Source organism: Antennarius striatus, chromosome 8, assembly GCF_040054535.1.
Source record: "Antennarius striatus isolate MH-2024 chromosome 8, ASM4005453v1, whole genome shotgun sequence".
In the NCBI taxonomy this organism is placed as follows: Eukaryota; Metazoa; Chordata; class Actinopteri; order Lophiiformes; family Antennariidae; genus Antennarius; species Antennarius striatus.
This window is the reverse complement of record NC_090783.1, coordinates 20313532-20336650: the sequence shown is the minus strand read 5'-3', so window position 1 is coordinate 20336650 and position 23119 is coordinate 20313532. Positions and strand designations below refer to the sequence as shown.

General features: G+C 39.6%; 1 protein-coding gene across 1 annotated transcript in view; it reads right to left on the bottom strand.

The window, feature by feature from the left end:
• mast1a (microtubule associated serine/threonine kinase 1a) overlaps window positions 1-22905 on the bottom strand; it is a 54412-nt gene extending 31507 nt beyond the window's left edge. Inside the window, exons 1-3 of the mRNA XM_068322349.1 lie at window positions 22867-22905; window positions 20472-20582; window positions 13104-13135 (exon numbers count right to left, since the gene is read on the bottom strand). Coding sequence (XP_068178450.1) covers window positions 13104-13135; window positions 20472-20582; window positions 22867-22905 — 182 coding nt within the window. The remainder of the gene's footprint in view (window positions 1-13103; window positions 13136-20471; window positions 20583-22866) is intronic.
• Between the last annotated feature and the right edge of the window lie 214 nt (window positions 22906-23119).

Below are 23119 nucleotides of genomic sequence, written 5' to 3'. Positions count from 1 at the left end.
AGTAGCCATTCAAACAGTGGTTCCAGCTCCTGCCGTGTAGTTCTGGGCTGATTCCTCACTTTTCTCATCGTGAGTGATGCCCCATGAGGACAGATCTTACATGGAGCCCCAGTCCAAGGTAGATTAGCAATCATGTTTAGACGTTTCCATTTTTCTAACGATTGCTGCAGCAGTCGATTTATTCTCACCAAGCTGCTTCCCCATTGCCCCATAGGCTTTTTCCAGCTTTGTGGAGCTCTAGTATTTTGTCTCTGGTGTCTTTAGAAAGCTCTCTGGTCTTCCCCATGGTAGCAGCTGGATTGTGTAAGTGGGAGAACTTGCAAAATCAAATTGTGTGCGCGTGTGTGTGTGTGTGTGTGTAAGTCAGAAACACTTAGTATGCCGCTTGTTGCCCTCTTTGAATAGTGAAGCTACAGCTATCTCCATTTTTTTTGCTGGTCAAATACACACTCAGCTTTCATGCAAACAATCCTGCACTATACCTTCCTCCACCTCCGCTTTCAGACAGAGGATAATATTTGAATTCACTTGGTCATCCACCTGCACATAAATTAATTTTGAATAGAAAGCTGAAGCTTCACTGAAAACAAGACATGTTCATTTAAATATTCAAGACCATTCAGCTCCAAATTGGTTATTTAAAAAACAAATTATTTTCATCCGTACACTGAACCGACTGAGAAGTTGAGGATTTTCCACGTGCCGTGTGTTTACACCAAGACACACAGCGAGAAGCAAATGTTAAAAATAAATCATGAAGGTGAAGCGTAGACGGATCTGACACCAAAGAATCAACAAAAACATGATCTCGCCCAGCAGTGATCATTAACAGTGTGAGTCATTGTCTGTTGATTTGGTTTAACAAAGAATCGTCGAATGCCAGTTGCGTAATCCATCATAATCCATCATGTAATCCATCACGCAGACTCAATCTGTGTGCGACAGAGGAGTAGCGGTGATGGGGGCCCCCTTAAAAATGGGGGCTTCAGAGAGAAATTGCATGCAGCATGCTGGAGAATCTATAATAGTCTCTAGACACAACCATAATCAACATTGCCTGGTGGTAAAAAAAAAAACACAACTCAAGTACAACAAATGATAATTGTGAGTCAGTAATTGTGTGTGTTAACAAATGATTGTTAATGTCAGGAATAGCAATGTTGGTCTCGACTGCCTCTGGGCCATTAAACAGACACACACATGAATATTCACACACTTCTTGAAACAGTATTGGTCCCTTTACACATTCCCCCAAAATGTCTGCACCCGTTACAGTAATAAAAACAGTACTGACAGCATCAATGGATATTGGGGGGGGGGGGAGTACCCATTTCATGCTTCCCTAGTGCTCATACTCCTGGGATACATAGCTTCAAGTTATGAGTTTGCTTTGGAACAACTACATAAACTACCTGTCTGGTAATAAAACCGTTCCATGGCTGGTTAATTAGTTTAGTGCTGAGGGGAACAACAGCACGAGACAGGCACATGTTAACTGCTCAGAACTGGATCAAGAGAAGAAGACAAGAAATACGAGCAGACAAAGTTGTAAAGATACCAGTGGTTTAGTAATATAGTGACTATATTGAAATAAAGTGGGGGGGGAAGCACATATTAAATATCTGCAATACTCTATCACTGAAACTCAAGAATATGTACAGCATGTGAAGTCGACATCATGTGTTCTTGTGTTCATGTAAAAACATGACAAGAAGTCTTGTGTTTAGACCAGTAATTCAGTAAAATCCTCTGAATGAGTAAAGAGTAAAAAACAAACAAACTAATAATTGATCCCGAATTTACGTCTTATCTCATCTGGTGAAGCTGTGTCCACGAACAAAAAGCCCTTTGACCGTTGAGCACATTTATTATGTCTGATGATCACTGATGAAAACTCAACGGCTCCAACCAGGAGACATTTAAAGAGAATATTAGACAAAATGAGTCATTTCCCGGTGAAGTGCAGAGACACTCCCCACTGAGCGCCATTGACTCTCCAACGTAGGTTGTAATGGACAAAGTGACAATCTTAGTCTATAAGAGCTTGTGGCAGGTGACAGGGAGAACGTCTGCAAATCGAATGCATTTTACTGAGGAGATTATTAAGTGTTATTAACTGTGTATGTGGTCTCAAAGTCAGCAGTCATTTTCTGCTTTAACTGCTGAATCACAGGGCGAAGTCTACACTAGATCTTCCAGACTCACTTCCTGTCAGGTGACATCTGACTAGGCCTTCTTAAAGGTGAGTCCATGTCTGCAACTGTGGGAAATGGACATAAATATACTGGATGAAATGCTAGGACCTTTAAAAAGCTAGCTGCTTACCGCATGCAATTATGCAGCGTTTTTTGATGTTCTCATTTCTGGTGTTCTAGATGGATCAAAAATTGTGGAAAGTCACCATAACAAACCATGTGGACAGATTAAGAGTAAGCAAGAGGCTTTCAGATGGAGATTAATTAATGTCTGAGTCATGTTGGCAGGAAGCACATAAAAGCATCGAGATAAAGTAGAAAAAAGAAAAATATGAGGAAAACATAAATGAAAAGATAAAAATTAGGAGAAAGTATGAAAGGCACCTCTCTGTGTTGAATTTCTTGTTGCTAAGCAATGTGGTACAGAGAAACCCACTGTACAAATGGTACCAATGGGCATTTGGTGCTATTTCACAGAAAAGGGAGGCAAACAAAGAAGGATTAGAACTAAGATAGTCACAGACTGCAACATCCCGCGACACCCCTGAATTCAAAATTTTACCCTGACCGACTTGCATAGGTCAAAGATCAAAGCTAGTGGTCTGACCTATTTTCATAGATCAAAGTAGTTGCTTTAATCTACAGTCTCACTCACACTGGCTTCTCCCTCGTCTTTCTATCTTATCCGGTTCATGAGTGTAGAAAAAATTAAATTTGACCTTGACCTAGTTTTCTCAGGATCAAGGTCATCATCTCATTTTCATCCCTTTTTGCCAACCGAGTAACGTGCTTTTTCTGTCATCTTTCTATCTGCAACGGTTGTGAAAATATTTGGTGGACTAACGAACAGAAGAACGAACACACAAACACTGAACAATTACAATACGTCACCGCTTTGAAGCGGGATGTAATCGTGACAAAAATATAACATATTCAGCTTCACGGATCCACAAGAGACAACATTTTTCAAGATAGGAAGAAAAGAAAAAGGTGCCAGAAAACAGGTAATACTTGTCATGCAGTCATGCTGAAATGATGGCAACAACCTGGCAATTCATGCTGCGACAAAGAGGCAATTCTCTGCTTACTACAGGAATTGGTGCGAGTTTAATGATGAAAAAAAAACTAATATGTTTTCTGGTCACTCAAATAATGAAAAGCTGGCTAGCAGAAAAGGTAGCTGGCTGCCTAAATTACTAAGTCGATGAATGGTGAGACTGTATCTCTGATTGAATAAGTGTCAGAACTGTCTGATTTTAAAAAACAAAGACTAGTGGACTAATTCTGCCAGGGTTCTAGTATGTTTAGTCATGTCAAATCCAGAATGCATGATCCCATGATCTTTGGCTTGGTTGGTATTTTGAAGATGTTTTCATCCATATGTTTACTTTTCATCTGCAGCCGATGAAACGATGAAAAGAAAAATGTCTACCAAGTTCAAAATATATTTTTATGTAGAGTATATATGGTAGAAACTAATCAGCAGCATGTCTGTAAGCTGGGATGCACAGATGAGTATCTCTGTCTTCAGTTTAAAACGCACTTTCATGCACATTTTATTAGACATTACTTTCACTACATTCAAATCTTTTAATCAGATTTACTTGTCATTGGTTGTCTTTTGGAGGAAGGAAGAAGGAAGTCGTATTCATTTCCTGCTGCACCTTAGTTTATTCTAGGCTGAATTGTAACACATCTAAAGCAAAATTAAATAGACACACAAAATACACCAACATAAATGTGTGAAGTCTGTGTCATGGTTCTAATCTAGAGCACCTTATTGGAGGATTTTAATGAACTGGATAGATGAGCTGTTTCCACCTGATTCCTGTGTTTATGTTGAGCTAAACTAATTGTTCTTTGGCTTCAGTTTCACTTATAATACACAGAGAACGTGGAGAACGTAACCATATCTTATTTAAATTCTATTGATGGAGGTGAAGATGAGGATGACAAACAAGATAATGGTGAACAAAACAGTGATGATGATGAAGAATAGAATAGAATAGCATGCCTTTAATGTCATTATACACAAGTGTACACGTGTATATAAGATGCTGACAAAGAAGATGAAGAAGAGGATGATGACAAAGCAGATGAAGATGATGATGATGATGATAGTGAAGATGAATTGTGGAGCTGGGCTAGAGAGAGGAAACATCCAGGCTCTATTTTGGTCGCGTCCCGTCTCTCCAGTTGAAGGTGTTGTCAGATGTGCAGCAGTGTGAACCTGCGTCCTCAGGCAGAGTCGTTCTGCTGTTCTGTGACACTACTGCTCTCCAGGCCACAGTGTTCGTCTCTCCAACATGTGTTGATCTGCCGCCGTGGACATTCTCATAAAAATCTTCCTGCAGATGAGGAAACCTGAAAGTATCTATGAGGTTTTATTCGTTCCTGCTGCGACTCGATTTTTGTGAAAGTCATCTGTTGTGTGATGTACAAAAAAGTGGATCAGAAAATGAATGATTGAATGAATGTATATGAATTTCTACAAATTTGCAGTACTGATAAGGCTGCAACTTGATGATTTCCTATCAATAATTACTAATTAACAATAATTTTGTTTGCCACTAAAAAGATCCTGACAATAACTATTTCATTAATCCATTTAATATATTCTGGGGGCTAAACTAAACGCTTTGTTGTGTCATCTATGAGACAAATATTCGTTCATTCATGTTCTTGAAGGCGAGAAGATTGCAATCGTCTCGTTTTATACCCCTTATCTTAAACACAGGTCATGAGTTATGCCGAAGAAAGATGGAGTACACTCTGGATGAGTCGCCAGGTCATGGCAGGGCCACACAAACATTCACTCATATTCCCACACAGACACAGGGAGAACCGGAAAACTCCACGCAGAATGGAATTGAACCCGGAACCTTCTTGGTGTGAGGTCTACCCTCTGATCCACCATGCAAACATGATTCTACAAACTATTAAAGAGAGCACATTTCATTAATTTAAATAAAAGCCTGAGCGAACCGCTAATGAACTTCATCTATTCAGGTATGGAGATTTTTTTTTAAAAATACTGGAGTGTAGATGCTATTTGTAGAAAAGTGAATGTGCACAGAGCTCATCTAATGCTCTAATTACTCTGTATTCCATTCACTTGTAATGTCATGTCTGCAACATCTCAGATGTATGTCTATCTCCAATCATTTCCCCTTCAGCTTCAATCCCTTTCTGTTCTATTCTGACTCTCCATCTCCTTTTCATGATCTCAAAAGCTAGAAGAACAAAACAAGTGAGAGGGAAGGAAGTAGACCAACAGGCTGAGATATTATTGTCATGGGCTCACTTAACCCCGGTGGGCTGCTCTTAAATGCAGGCAGAGACCCCACCCCAGGCTCAGCCTCCCATCCATCTCCACTCTCTCTCTCTGACTGGAGCTCTGCCGCTGTCTGCTGCTTCTTGTTATCTCACCTACTTTTTGGTATTCAGTTAGCTTACTTTGTCATAGAGTGGCACGAAGGCATCCGGAAAACATCAGTTGTACACATACGTACATGAACAAATGAATCAATACAGATACACACATGAACTCGATAAGTAGGGAGAAAATAAAGATAGGCATATCAAAGTTAACAAAAAAAAAACCCAACAAATATTTGGACAATGTTAAAACAATCAAGATCCGAGTGATTTTAAAATATAATGGGAAGGAGGCAATATGTATGACATCATGACATCATAATCAGATGTATTTCACTGACAAAAGACTTGTTGGTTGTTGTATTGTGTGCAAATAGTAATGTTTAAAAAAATTTTTTTTTAAAAACATTGGCAAGCTGCTCTGGAAACAGAACCAAACTGGACTAGTCCAAGTTATTTGACTCATCCTTTGTTTGTTAGATTTTTTTATATAAAGATTAGGCAAAAACTATAAGACAGATTTGCTTGAAATTTTCCCCAACATAGATCCTACAATACCCTAGACGTGATTTCTAAAAGCAGACTTCCATTTATTAAGTTCCTTTGTTATGGGATCAGCTCCCGTGGCGGTTCGTGAGGCAGACGCTATCTCTACGTTCAAGAGCAGACTGAAGACTTTCCGTTTTAATAAAGCGTATAGTTAATCCATCCACTAGCTATGCTGTTATAGGCATAGACTGCCATGGGGTAGTGGGGGGAGGGGCTCACATGACACACTGAGTTCCTTCTTCTCCATCCTCCTCTCTATCTCTATATACATTCCCCATAAACACATATCACCAACTTCTTTTCTTCCCTGTTGTTTGCTCTCTCTCCTTCTGCTCTCTCTCCGTCTGTCTCAGTCTGCAGGACCTTTTGAACCTGGAGCTACAGGACCTGAACCTCTCACTCACTGCTAGCATTAGCATTTGTAGTTTCAACATTTCCTGTGTAGCGGCTCTCTAATCAGCAGCTTCATCAGAAGCTTCCTCTGCCTTGTTTCTCTGTCCGTCTCCCTCCATCGCTGTCATCCCCTCTTTCTCTCTCTCTTCTAGCAAAGAGGTTTTTAGATTGAAGAAACTAATGACCAAAAAAAAAAAAAAAGCATGATTGTGGAGGATAATTAGTTGTTTTTTTGAATTTTGTCTGCTTCTGTTTTAAAACTGTGTTTTAAGCACATTGAATGTGAATGGAGCAGGAAACAAGGAGACAAGAGTCTATTTTTAGTTTGATAAATGGTAAAAGGTTAGAGGTTTTCTTTTGTTCAGGAAACACACAGTGCTGTTGAAAATCCTACCACTGTTGGTTTGTGAGATGTGAATTCATTTTTTGCGTGAATCTCTTTTGAATTTTGTGTCAACGTGTTCATTTTGTAATTTGGCTTTTATGAATAAACGTGATTTTAGGGGGCGGCAGTGGCTCAGTGGTAGAGCGGGCGGTAGAGCGGGTCGTCCAGTGTTCCAAGATTGACGGTTCAATTCCCGCTCCCCCCCAAAAAACAACCGGAGGGTGAGCTGACAGTGGGAGGTGTCAACTCAGCACCGGAGCACTGCCAAGGTGCCCTTGAGCAAGGCAACGTCCCTCCTTACAAGTTGGTCATTTTGGGCGCACCAAGCGCCCAATATATATATATATATATATATATATATATATATATATATATATATATATATATATATATACAGTATATAAAATACTAGAGTATGCCACTAATTTCCCCTAGGGAATAATTTGAGTATATAATACAAATTTTTTTTTTTTAAATCAAAATCAAATCTCTCCTCCCTTTTCTTGCTTTCTTTGCCAAAGTGCTTGATCATGTCGAATAAGTTGCTTCTGTCGGAGCAGGTCTATCCCTCTTCTTACAGAAGATGATGAGAGACAGAGAAGAAGAGCGAGGACTGCCCACTGTTGGCTCTGCATCCCCCAGACACTGACCATAATGTTTTCACTTCATAACTCTGACACACAGGCTACTGTCCAAGAGCACACATACAGTGTACTTTAAGATTTCAGGATTGACACACAGCTAAACATCGTCTAACGATGATTAAATTGTTACTATCATAATCAAGCAAATGAGAAATCCTCAGTGTGCTTTCAGAGCATACTATCATTAACATCTGCATGAACAAAAAGGCCGTATATACACACACATGCCTCTAAGGACATGAAATAAACACACACACACACAAACACCATATTGCTGGAGCTAAATGGAGACGTGGAGACAACTGTGAGACAACGTGATGGCTGGCAGAGACAGCGGAAACATCATGGAAAAAAAACACAACCTCCTCCTATGAATCAACACACACTCACAACAATAGGGCACCACAACGATCACAAAGACCGCAAAGAGACAGATTGATGTCATTTACCTTTTTGTGCGTCGAAACATGTTGCTAGCAGCACAGGCTGTGTTGGCATATGAACCTGAGCGCAGCTGAGCCTCCATACACATACAGATAGACACACTTACGCACGCGCACGTGCACGAATGCACACACACACACACACACACACACAGAGGCAGTCAAGAGGCAATGATTACGCTCCACAACAGCTTGTCAGCCTCCTCTGGCCAGTGAAACACACATACTAATGTGGAGACATGAGTCTGTGTGTATGAGTCCATGAGTGCGTGCAAAAAAAAAAAAAAGACGACAGATGATGAGTCAGATTTGGAAATGTCAGTAATATCACTGACAGAGGAAAGAAGAGAGTGAAGGGGAGAGACAGAAGCAGAGATATGTAGGGGAGAGGAGGAGAAGCTGCCGAGCATCCCACTCAGGAGGATGATTGTGGGGATACTGTCAAGGGTATCGCGCCAAGCCAGGAAGTGTGGAGTGACAGACCACGGGGGGGGGGGGAGGAGGGAGAGAGAGAGAGAGAGAGAGAGAGAGAGAGCAAGAAAACGAGAGACAAAAGCAGGAACAGTAGGGGGGGGGGGTAATTAATGCAGATATATTATATGAATGAATGCGTAACAGCATGTGGCTGAAAGCAAGAGAGAAAGAGAGAGAAGCCAATCAGAGATGAGAATGTGAGAGAGTGGTGAGGTGAGTATTTATGTAAATGATAAGAGGAAGGGAGAAAGAAGCATTGAGCATTTCCCACCGAGACAGAGAGAGAAACCCATAGAAAGAAAAAGTATAATAAAATCCAATGCATCCAATACTGTTATTTGTACTAGTACCTACTAGCACTGTGTAAATATGTAAGTAACTAAGTTTCCTAAATAGATCAGAATTACAATTTTAGAAATCGGTGGCACAAAGCAACCTGCATCAAGTGTTGGCAACACAGACAATAGCGGCAGGACATTTCCTGTCAGGCTCGGTCTTTTGATTGGTTTATTTGCAATAAGAACATATCACACTTACTTGTGCTTTAAAACTAAATAACAACCTTGTTGTAGCGGCTGACATGTTCCTTTGTTAGGAAGAACAACAGGCCTGTAGTTAACTGAGTCACAACAGAAAAGTCTCTTTTGTTGAAAACACTCAGTGGAGCAGCACATTTATCAACATGCAGCTCTAAATATCCCCTCAACAAAAAGCACCATTTACTCCGAAGTCATATTGGCCAGATAATGTCTTACCTCACTGTTAGGGAAACACACTTTTTTGTGAAGATTAACTACAGTGCGCCCTCGCGCATCAACACTCATGACTTCGCCTCATCGCAGATTTTTGGTAAGCAGTCACGTGATATCGTACGCGCATTCTATTGGATGAATGTATCCGGAAGTGCGCTACGTTCCGCGAGTGTCCCGCTTACGTGAGACAGAAAAGTGCTTTAAACAGTCGATAAGAGTGTGGGAAAAGGTAATACAGATAGAAGGTGGTTTAATGTCAGAATGGGGAGGGTTCATAAACGTTTAAATTACCATAAATCATAAGATAAATAGTTTGTCGCTATATTGCGGAATTCATCATTCGCGTGTGGTTCCTGGAACGCATTAACTGTGAGTAACGAGGGCGCACTGTGTATTTTAGTTAAGTTAAGTTGAGTTAAGTTAAGTTAAGTTAAGTTAAGCTAAGTTAAGTTAAGTTGAAATGAGTTGAGTTGAGCTAAGTTAAGTTTAGTTTATTAAAGTTTACATCTTCAGTGGGAATGAATATGCCTGGAGTACAACAGGCTGCAACAAAGAAAGCAGTAAAGCATTGACAGATGGGCAAAACCTCCATTGGTTTGATGATGTATTATCTTTGAAACGCACACAAAAACTACAACAAACACATCTATTTTTTTCTATGTAAACTGCCATGTTGGATGACTCTGGCATCATCTATTTGTCCTAGATAACACAGGAGCTGCTCTGCAATGCTGGGCAAAGAGAGAGACACATGTGTGTGTGTGTGGGTCTGTCCTTCCCTTCGAAACAAAGCTGCCAAATGTTAAAGCTGACATGGGGTGACAGTTGCACAGTGAAGCTGAGAGGAGTAATTCAATAATGGATGTCATCTCTAATGCGGAAGTCTGGACGGATAAAATATAGATGGAAGAGAAGACGTGGTGGCAAAAGGAGGATGGTGGCACTGAAATCACAAACACAGCAGGGGGTCGCCACCCAGAATGTCCAGCATGATATCATGTAGAAGACATGTTGTGTATTTTTGTGTGTCATGTGGAATTTTAGGAAACACAGTTAAACTCTAGGGATTTCAATATTTGATATCATTGTCGACTTTATTTTCATTCTGATAAAAATGTTCAGTAATTATGTCCAAAGTATAGAACTCCAAATCCACCCACAGTAGGATGTTTGTGGCAATTTGATGGATGAGGGAGGGGTAACTACTGAGAGATGAGAACGCTGACAAGGAGCCTCCAGCTCCAGTATCTCTTTCATGTCATGCTGTGACATATGCCACCATGCTAGAAGGGGTCAGAGGTCAGTCAAGACTCTCCCAGTGACCAGGGTAACAGACAGGTCTGCATGCTGCACCCTAGACAGCACACATACGAGCATGTGTCCAAATAAAGTAATAAAATAACGTGTAATTACGCTTTGGACAAAAACTAAAACAATGGTTCAGACTATTACCTGAATAACTAATATTTACAAAACCAAATCAGAACTGCATTGGGGCATAGAGGCATTTCAGAAAACTCACAACTCAAAATGAAGCTGACAGTCTATGTAATTTGTGGAAAAATTACAACAAGAAATTATTACAAGAGCTTTTAGCAACAGAAAAAGAAACCACCTACCACTTATTGACACCTTTAAGAGTAGAAGAACAAAAATAATTGTATCCTCGTAAAAGATTGCTTATTGCCACGAAGCGTCATGAACATTTATTCAGCTGTAGCAAAAGAAATGCTACCGTGGACAAATCATTTCTATTAATATTACTTCAGCTGCACTGGAGAAAAAAAAAATCTCTTTCCATCTTTAATTCCAGAGTGAAATCAGGCCTTGTTCAGACTACTCACCTATATCTGATTTTTAGCCCATCCAGATTAATGTCACATATCTTTTTTGTAGTCTGAACAGTCCCATAACACATGAAATCTGATTTTTGCGGGACGGATTGAAACCACATTAGGGAGGTAGTTCTGTGTCGGATAGGGACAGAGGCGTAGGCAGTCTGAACAGCTCCTCTGATCGGATATGGCGGACCTCAACATCACACTTGTGACGCAAGAGGAAGGCATTTGATCGCATTTGGACACTTGCTAAAAACAGTGTGAATAGTCATCCCTAAAAATCAGATATGGAAGGAAATCTGATATGCCTGCAGTCTGAATGGGGCCTAAGTGATAATGATTTTTGTTTCAGCACCACGGACAGAGACTCACACACAACAACCAGTGCCAGAACATTGGTTTTCATCTTTTTCTTGCCGTAAGTGCCCAAACAATGAATAAATATATTTTAGTCAGTTGTGTCAAACCTCTCAGGATCATCCAACCACAATGTTTTCTAAACGGGGCAATGAAATGAATAACTCGAGAGGTTTTCAATTAAAATCGCTAAATCTCATCTATCTCTGTGGAGGAGTCATCTGTAACTCTCTCTCTCTCAATCTCTCTCACACACACACACACACGAACACACACACACACACACACACACAGACACGCACACAGATTTACATTCATAATTTAATTCAAGAGCCCTGACAGGTGAAAGGAGGTCCAAGAATCTGTTCAGCCTGTCCAAAACGTTTTTGGAGAATGTGAAAAGTATGATAAATTAGCACTAATGGATTATCAATTTCCAAGTAATCCAGTTATAGTTACTATAATCGACTACTTTGAAACTGATCTGGAGATATAAGGAACAGTTTTTTCCACAGCTTCTTGTGGTATCAGTGGCTTCAAAACATCCTTTTTGGGAATAATAGGATGAAGCTTCAATGAATTAAGATCAAGAACATTAATTACATTCTTTTTAATGACAAAATCTATTTCTAACTTTGTTTTACTTTTTGTATGGGTGCTCCTGCTTAGTGAGCACGCAGTCAACAGAAGCACAATCTAAGTCCGAGAACATTTTAATAAGATGCTCATTAGATTTTTTTTTTGTACCTCACTTTAAAAGTCAGCTTATCGCGCCAGAACAGCCTTGAATTTTGTCCCTCACCACTTTGACTGAAATTAGAAAAAGAAAGGGTTGCCTCATAGCCGAGTACAGGCAAGACGAATGGATCCAGAGACTAATAATTGTGTCGAAAATACATGTAATCCTATGATCATCACTGTGAGGATACACTTTAACCTGAAATATTCATTCATTCATTCATTCATTCATTCATTCATTCATTCATTCATTCACTCATTCATTCATTCATTGGACCAACAGAGACCTCTGAGAGTGAATAGGACCCTACAAGTCTGGAGCATCCTGCAGACGACAGACCTGCCACTGAAATAATACCATCAGCTGATCATGATTTCGAAACAATGCTGGAAAGATCCAAATACAGCTTAACGTCCTGGATTAAACATCTCCATATAGGATTATAATCTATAAAGTTGTCATGTTTTTGTTGGTCTTCTCAGTCTACATACAGTCTAAATGTGTGGGAGAAGGACCCCCACTTCTGTTTTATCCCTAGTTGTCATCTATTTCTTCCCATTTGAGAGAGGCTGGAGAAATAGTGTCTGTATGTGTATGTCTGACTGTCTGGTTTGCATAATGTCAAGCAAAATCTATTCTGATATATTTAGTCACAGCACATATCCATCAATACTAAAAAAAAATCCCTGCATATTAGCATGGTTTCATTTTTCAAGGTTATTATTCAAATTCCTTCTCTGTCCCTCTCTGGAAATGCATTCTACCAAATGACACTTCACAAATGGTAGAAACCCAAAGATGAACAGAGGAAAAACACAAAGTCACAAATCCACCACAGCAAACACACTCACCTGTAATTTGTGGAGGAGTGTACGACTAAACTATAAAAAGTAAGTCAACAACATGCATTTATCCACCACTTAGAATCATGCGTGAGTTCGCGAGTGCAAACTTACCCACTACTTTTTCTGGGCAGAGGCAGATCCTTCTGGGAGGAAGAGAAAGAAAAAAGAGGGGGACAAAAGAGAAGAGCTCATTTAGATTTTTATACACTGTGGATTGTATTTGCATGCGCTAAAAAAGTACTTGTGAAATATGACACAGTAATACTGTAATTTATATTATAAATGCATACTCATCTATTCCATTGTAACTGTTTTATGCTTCACTATAAAACTCCGTAGGTTGTAAATAAGTTCAATTCATTCAAGGTCAACTGCATGGATGGGTTTTCCTGAGTCTTGACAGAAGAAACGCTTTCAGAGGTAATTTGACATTTATACCTGAAATCCAAACCCAACTATGTCATTCCAATCCTCAAACTATACCATGATATTCTAAAATGGTATTCTCTTTGTGTAGACATGAAAAGATTTGGCTCCATAGTTTATTTATTTTATTACTCCCCTGAAGAGGTGAACATATCCCGTTCTTCACACAAATATAGCACGGATTATATATATATATATATATATATATATATATATATATATATATATATATATATATATATATATATATATATATATATATATATATATATATATATATATATATATATATAATGTCATATATTACAGTAAAATGGTTCAAACAGTATTGCCGGTTGAGATTCATCTTTACCCAGTTTTGCGATTTCTCTGTTAATGTTTCGGATAAGTGGAAAGCAGCTTGTAATGTGATCCATCCTAAGTACTCAGAGCCTCAGGAACAAGCAGGTTGAGTGGAGCCAACATCAATTTTAAAATGTTGCATCTATATTTATCACACTGAGACACAACAGTAAGGATCCTGATGTGATTAGGATCTACTGGGATGAATGTGTAGGGTCCTTGTTGCCTATCTATTCCAAATTTGATCGGCTTAGGTGAGATCATGTTACAGTCGATTTCTACTGTTATTCTCTGCTGCACTGCTCATCCAGCTATTTTCTATTCACCAGTAGCTTCACTAAAAAGACACTCTCAAATTTATTTATTTTTCCCCCTAAATGAAACAGAACCATGTGCGTTGTTTAACTAAAAACCCCACGTGAACCCAATCACATCAGATACTAAAAAGCAAAATAAATGAGGAGAAATAAGAGATGATTAGAGGATATTCCATAAGAACATCATGCACACAGTCAGTCTTTTATTTATCTGAGAAGAAAACAAGCATCACCCAACCTATGGAGCTGATGACAGGGCCTAAAAGCTGCAAACAGTGAAAATGAGCTCACAACTCAAACTCACCCTATTTATTTCAGTACTTTGACATTTTTGGAAAAATACACAGTAAATGACAAGATTAATAGCACTTAGGCGTCTCATGTCTGGTGATCTACTGAGGAAGCAGTGGATGCGGCAATCTTTGCTCTGAATGTTGGAAGATTTTGTTTAACAGGAGATTTTTACTTGTGCAACAATTTTTTATGTTCATGTGCTTTTAATATTTCTTAATGAGAAACAGATTCTCTGTAGTTTTTCTGTTGATTTTGATGGTATAAGCTAGGAAACAGAAACTACCCACAGGGGCTACTACAGGGTTACTAGCTGTCCCCTGTTTTCAGTCCTTAAGTTAAGGATGGGTAATTGTCTCCATGCTGCTTCATATTTCGTGTAAACTTGTGATGGGGGATCAGTTTTCCTAGATGAGACATTAACACCTACAGTCCAGAGCAATGGAGAGTGTGGAAAAGAGGTGAAGAAGCGTGTCCAGGCAGGATGGAACGGGTGGAGGAAAGTGTCAGGTGTGATGTGTGATAGAAGAGTTTCAGGTAAAATGAAAGGAAAGGTGTACAAAACTGTGGTGAGACCAGCGATGTTGTTTGGTCTAGAGACAGTGTCACTGAGGAAAAGACAGGAGACAGAGCTGGAGGTAGCAGAGATGAAGATGCTGAGGTTCTCTCTGGGAGTGACCAGGAAGGATAGGATCAGGAATGAGTACATCAGAGGGACAGCACATGTTAGAGGTTTTGGAGATAAAGTCAGAGAGGCCAGACTGAGATGGTTTGGACATGTCCAGAGGAGAGATCGTGAATATATTGGTAGAAGGATGCTGAGTTTTGAACTGCCAGGCAGGAGGCCTAGAGGAAGACCAAAGAGGAGGTTTATGGATGTAGTGAAAGAGGACATGAAGGTAGTTGGTGTGAGAGAAGAGGATGCAGAAGACAGGGTTAGATGGAGGCAATTGATTCACTGTGGCAACCCCTGAAGGGAAAAGCCCAAAGGAGAAGAAGGAGAGGTGTATGATGACAGTGTGGATGTACGCGTCAGTTCAGGGAAGAATGAATGAACACATTTTTTCAATGGATTTGACTTCACCCATCAGACTAGTGGGCTTTTCTTTCTTGGGACAAATAATGAGTCACATTATTAGGGGGAAGAGAGCAAGGCCAGCATGATTTAGTGACTGGTCCCACAGGTGTGTGTGTGTGTGTGTGTGTGTGTGTGTGTGTGTGTGTGTGTGTGCGTGCGTGCGTGCGTGCGTGCGTGTGTGTGTGTATACACATTGGGGTATGGGGTGATCGAAGTGGTTCACAGATTTTAAAAAAACCCAACAACCGCTGCTGCTCTTTGTCTCAGCCCAGCAAACAGCTCCTGTATGTGTTGTTGCTATGTTACCCACCACTCTGGAATTTCTTCAACAATATTGTCCACAAATCAATTGACCACGGCAACCTATGAAACTTCTCAGTAATATCATCTCCAGCTGAGTCTCGTTTCATGGGCTGCACGTAATGCATTACCGCGGAGCGACACAGCTGCTCCATGTGGAAGGTCCCTTCCAACAAGGCCATAAAACACGCCCTCTACCCCAAAGTTATTTAAGCAACAACTAGACTTTTTTTTTTTTTTTACAAAAAATAATTCAATATCATAATGGGCCCAGTAGCTGATGAGCAAAGGTGAAGTATTTCAATTTATTTTAATAAAAGGCAACACAAATGAAAAAACCTAAATCCAAATTTCCAACGGTCAATGCTGCTTGGCAACAAGAGAGGTGCAGCAAGGACGGAAGAGCTGGTGACATAAACTGAATTCTCCCTCTTTGAATACTCAGTGTGGCCTTGTGGCTTAGTTATGCTAACCAGAAAAGGTGGCTGTGGAGAGAAGCTTCCATTCATTCTCTGCATTCATTCGATGTCTTTTTCTTTGCATCTGAAGTCTTACATGAGAATATTTATGGAGCCATAATTTAAGCAAAATAAAATAAATTGAGAAATAACAAAAGAAAATGTACCACCATGTCTGACTTCATGGACCTTTGAATAAATCGTTGCTTCTGCGGTTGCGTGTATTTTTTTGGTGACTAAAGATATTATCACCACCTCCTCCAGCGTCACCTTTTTTGTAATTGTAGAATTTCAAATTTCACTGGGGTGAAACAGGGCTGCCTGCTCTCCCCTTTCCTCTTCCTCCACTGTATCGATTGGACAATGAAACACACAAACCACAATAAAAAGACTGGCATCCAATGGAATCCGGCAGAAACATCTAGAGGACCTGGACTTTGTGGATGACATAGCATTACCTGCCCAACAGCAGGCGAGCTGGGGCTTAAAATAAATGCAGCAAAAAAACAAAATAATGCACATAAACAACAAAAATACAAACCCATTGGGAACCAGCCACTGTAAGAAACTGACAAATTTACATTTGTGTAATAGGGGTGGACGGTGGGACAGAGGAGGATGTGAAGGCACGGATAGGGAAAGCAAGAACATTTAACATACTAAAAAGATCTGGAAAACCAAAAACATCTCACTCAATACCAAGCTGAAAATATTCAACTGATGCACATTCATGTATTAGTGAAGCATGCATTGACAAGTCTGACTCACATCCCTCGGACGACTTCAGGGCTCTATGAAGTCAATCTAGTAAAAGCAGTCTTCCTTTACATCTGTGGGAACATTCTTTTCACAGCAGATTTATTTTACTGATCAAACAGCCAGATAGTTTTTAAACATAAAATTTTTTAGAATGTTTGATATGATCAGAAGTTGCCTTTAGGCTTTAGGGAATTCAATTTTCAATATTTTATAATAGAAAAAGCTTTCAAAATTAACTTAAAAAAATAAAAAAATAACATTAGCTGTTGTGTAATAATATACTTTTACTGATTTGATTCCTGTTTCAGGGGATTTGTTGTATTTGTTTAAAGTTACAGGTTGACATGCTTTGACACATTTCCTATAAATTTCTAATTCTATTCTATTCTAATTCTATTGACAATACTTCTTTCTTGTGTCCTTTCTCTGCATCTTGAGCTGCTCTAACAGTAAACCTCTCCCATTGTGGGATTAATAAAGTTTTATTATTTAAACACCTGATAATGTAGTTATCGTCCTATAACAAAAAATAAATTTAACCTGAATCAAATGAACATTTCTTTATTTGCTAATTATATTTTTATTACATGACTGTTTTAACTAAACAAGTCACCTCCAATGTTGAAATTTGGCTATTAAAAAACAAACCAGAGCTTCTCCTAACAGGTGATGGAGAATGAGTCACGGTGGTACCGTAGTGTAAGAACGGTCCACGACGTGACGCGACAAAAATAAAATTGTGATCAACACCCTGGATTATCATCACATGTGTTTGCTCATCATTAAAATCAAATACCTTTCTGCAGTTCTTGTCACTTACACATTTGATGCCGTGCTGTGTCCTCACACACTTCAACCACACATGAGAACCCACGCAGACACGGGGAGAACATGTAAACTCCACACAGCGCGAGTTACCCACTGAGCCAAGTACTTCCAGTTTGCTCCTTGTTTTTATTTGATTTACCCAGCGACAAACTGGAGGTCAACTGGCAACCAGCGGAAAAAGGACCGCGTTCATGCTAATGCTCTGCCCGTAGTCATGAGGCTTTATTCTGTCTCTAAAACTGACCACAGACTAGGAGACAAATGCCAAGCAGTGAATACTTCAGTTTATTAGCTTCATTTAAAAGCTTTGAGATCACTGTCCATTAAACTGCAGTTGATATTAATGCAGTGTCTCATTGACTCACACAACTGGCCTCCCTGATATTACTTTCTTGTTTCACCATCTCTTGTTTCATACTTTGACTAGTGAGCGTTTTGTCCATTTTGGTCTGTTTCAGGGGTTCTAACAGATGTATGAGACAATATTTTAAGCCAAGTTAAAGTAGTTGAATGACTTGACCTTATTCTCACTTATATTCTGGCCCTGATCTGTTGTTTCGATGTACTGATTGAACTCTTCGTGCAAAACCTACACCTCTGAATAACACTGACACAAGAGCGATGTGGTGAGACAGAACAAAGCAGTGGGCATGGCAGTGAATGACAGGACTTGGCACAGAGAGCTGATCTTCTGCAGTGATCACACACTTATCCCTTGTGCTTTGCATACTGGAACTGGGCTCAAAGCCCAGAACAAAATATTGGACAAATTATGCTTACGTGCACGCGTCTGTGTGTGTGTGTGTGTGTGTGTGTGTATTATGCTTCATACTCCTGATACAAATAGGGTGATGACAGATTGTACGGTATGACCTGTGTTTCTTTGTGTGTGTGAGTGTACGATCATATGATGATCATATGTGTTTGGTTACACACACTTTTTTGGGTGCAGGATCATCTTCACTTTTATATACGAGCAATGACGACACACATACACACTCCAAACTGATGTCCTAGACAGATATAACTTTGCTCACTGTGAAATACTGTCTTGTACCTGCTACATGTCTGTCATGTTGATCTAGTCCTACTCTGTCTACATAGTGGAGATTTTATTTGCCTCTCTTCCTTGTGAGCATTTATAAATTTGTATCTGAGGTAGAAGCAACAATACTGGACTGGTGGATTTGAATGAGTGGTTACTGCTGTACTGTGAAGCCAACTGGTGTGATGCTATGAAGACAATTACTTCCTCTGTATGCATTTGATGTCAGGCCTATTAATGGTACACCTGTCAGAATTTTCATCCTCGTTGAATAACAAACGCCATTAAGGGAAGCGTCTCACGCTGCTGTTTTTCCCTGTTTACGATGTGATTGTAAGCCTGCACCACATGACCATGTGTGGTTTAATGTCATATATAATAGCTGTGGATGTGTGCAACAAGTAAAATTCTTTGTTTTCACAAGCTGCTGCATGTGCACAAATTTAAATATTGCCGCAGCAAGGAATTATGGGATGGCACTCCTTCTCTGTCAAAAAAGGTGGTCCAATAAGTCTTATACTAATGAAGAAAATGAAGCACTGAAACACCTTTTCCTCTCATTTAAATTCAAACGGCTCCTATCAGGACTCCACGGTTGGGTCCTCCATAAAAAAGACCATTTGTCCGCAGCCCTTCCATTTTTCCATCTGCCATAATTCTCAGAGCCACTAAAGGCCTTTGTCATTTGAGCATAGACATAATCTCGGTCCGTTGGAGGCACAGTTTAAGCTCCATTTGTGTTAAAGGAGAATACCACCTTTACCAAAGCTGGCCCAACATTTCTGTATTTTGTCTACTGAACAAAGGTTTTGTGATTGGTTGACTGAATCACTTTAACATAAAGAACATGTAGGGAAGGAACTAATACACTATATTTTAAATTTCCCAGTTTGGGATAAATGAAGTATATCTATCTATCTATCTATCTATCTATTTAAGACTAAAATCATTTTGCTAATCCAGAAAAAGAAGGAGATTCTTTGTACTGAAATCTCACAGTGAATTGTTGCGCAAAGATGAAATAAGTCAGGGGTGGAAGGAGGAGGCTAGGGTGAAGATTTAGGTGAAAATCTAGATAAAGAAAATGCAACCACTCACCTCCCCTGACATCTCAGTTAAACAGACAAAGGATTTTATTCTTGAACAAAAGCTACTATCTCTATAGGGACTGTTTCCCTAATGTTATCGGACACCACGCGCATAATAAAAGTGATTTTGGAGGTCAAAATTTTGCCGAGGAGTTACGTAACAGCTGTTAGCTAGAATAACCAGCCCCAATCCCCTTCAGGTAAGCAGGACCCATTCACACACACCACAGTCTATCTACAGACAACAATGACCAGAGCACCTGATCAGGTAGGGCAGCTTTTGTTTTTGTTTTATGCATTGATTTAATTTTCAGTACCGAACAATTTTAATAAACTCAGTTCAACAATTGTTTAATTCTGATTATTTTAAAATTCCAAAATAATTCACAGTTAATAGCGTATCGTTCCAAACATCAACATCATGAACACGCAATCCTTTGTCTGTCTCCTCCCTGTGTCTCTAGTGTGAAAGCAGATCCAGGCAGTAAAAGGATACACATTTTGTAAAAGTGTAATAGCCACTTTAATGGGGTCTACTGTAGCTCACAGCTGCTGCCTGTCTCAGGTCTACGCTGCCCCCCCACCCCCTCATGGCGTCCAGCCCTTTCAGGCCATCCTGCTGCTGGTGGTTGGTCTTCCTCCCTGAGGGCACACAGGCCTGTTAGGCCACCATTATTCTTGTTAATGGTCCTGACAACTGAGCCACATCCTCAGCATTTAGACCTCCTCAGTTGGAGATATGGATATCGACCACTTAAATGGAAATGGGAAGTAGGCGCAGGGGGTGGGAGTCAATTTGAAATGAACATATTGGAATTAATATTGAGTACAAACACACACACACAAACATACACACACAACATCTGACTAAAGTCTACAGTTTGACCAACCACTGAGTTCCTTAGAAAGAAATGAATGTTTCTGTGAGCATCTACAGTAAGTGAAGGTGTACGTTTCTGCCTTTGACTAAAAAGGTGATATTCATGACAAATTGCCTCCCGTCTTCCTGCCAGGCTGCCACTATTTTCAGTTTCCATGGACAATGTCAATATCCAGGTATAAATCTCAGATGCATTATAACTCAGCTAAATTATTTCAATCAAAAGATCATTGAGCTCCAAGGCGATCAAATATCTGCTAACCCACAAATCAACTCTCATTCAACCAGACTTCATGTTTTCAAATTTATATTAACAAAGACATCTGAAAATATTTTAAATCTTGCAAAATAACATCTCCAGAGATACTAAAGTTGTACTGCAACTGATTTCATCCAGCAGAAATATCAAATATTCTTTGGTTACAGCAGGTTTTAAGGTTCTCAAATTAGCAAAATAAGATTTGTAGCTCTTCTTCTACCTTATTTTTAACTGAGTTGTGGTTCTTGGATTTTGGCTTCGTTCAATTAATCTTTCCAACGGTGTTCCTGAAACTTGTCAAAGTCATTTTGATCTAACAAAGCAGTAAGAAAGTTTTCCGGTTCCATCTTTCCATCCATCCATCTTCCATCCATTAATTCATCCATCTATCCATTAATCCATCCATTCATCCATCCATCAATCATCTATCTATCCATTAATCCATCAATCTATGCATCCATCCATCCATACATCCATCCACTGATCCATCCAATCATCTTTCCACCTACTTCCTGATACTATTACTGGACAAACTACTGAGGATCTCAACAGGTCTCCGGATCTCTGTTGTGCACCTGAGGGGAAATCTCAACTGTTCTGTGAGTTAAGTTTATTTAAGGTAATCTGTTGGTAACAACAGAGGATATTCTTTTATTCCAGAGGAATCAAATGGTTACCTGGACTAAGTCCTTTATAATAACATTTTCAATTCAATTCTAATAATTTGCAAATCCACCCCTGTGTGAAAATCAAAGCCACAGTCGCGTTCTACCAACTGAATCACAGCATTTTCATGAAGGAAATAGTCAAATTTCACTACAGCTTATAAAGCATGAGCAATCACCTCAAGTATATTACCTTGGCATAAAGTGCTGCAGAGTACTTTTACTGTAAATGAATTCAATAGGAAGCAGAGAGGCACTGGCAGACAATATCCCTGCTGTAAGCTTTGCCTGCCTCCCATGATTCATTTCACTCAGACACCCACCACACAGAGGAAAGCCTCAAACAAAGCTTTTAACAATGTCAAACATCACGCATGTAATGGAACAATCAACCTTCTCATTAGCTGAGACCCAATATATTATTGATTATCGTCCAATAGAAATATAAAAGCATGTTGGTCACAACATCAATTTAATATTAAAGTGTTGGAAAATCAATGAGTTGGACATAAATTATATCCTTTTTAATAATTTTGTATTTATATAATAAATTCAGATGTGTGTATATAATAATCAACATTGTGGAAAAGAAAAACATTTATTAGTGCCACCAACATGGACTGAGCTCTGAAATCTAAAAATGTGGCAAGTTTTTAGATTTTTTTTTGCCTTTTCATCCTACACTTCTAGTTTTATTGGTATTTATAAAACTAGAAGTGTAGTTTTATAAATACCTGCAACATCAATTTATTGATTGATGTTGCAGTTTGGGGTGAACTTTAAAGACTGTAGATAAAGACTGAAGATGTTTCAAAGAACAATGTACATTTAATGGTGTAGCACATTATAGGCCCAGTAAATAAACCCATGACATTAGAATCCTTGTGGGGCCCCTTCAGTTCAGGACCCTTCATACTCTGGTATCCCCTTGCCACACACACTTTTTTAAAGTTGACTAAATGTCTTGGTGTGTGTGCAGCACCACCATATGTCGCAAGGAAGATCACGTGCCTGTGTTTTTGAAAAATACCCTTTTTCTAGAATCCAAAAAGATTAACGCAACAAACTGAAACGTTCATTCCAAACGTTCATGTCTTTCCTGATTTTAACAAAGGGTGACAAAGAAAGGAAGTCTCACCTGCAGCCTCCGTCTCCGGATGATCCCGGAGTCATCCATGACGCGCACAGTCCCGCGCTCCCGTTCACTTCTCCAGGTGTCTGGGCGAGAAGTGGCGCCAAACGCGCGTGGCCTTCAGCAAATTGGCCCAATCACGGCTCGACAATTCACGACTGTGGCGTAAAGCTCCACACGGGAGGCTTTTAATATCATTTAGCCCACCAGCAAATGAAAGAAGGCCTTTTACAAAAACCGCCCCGACGAGACTATGCCA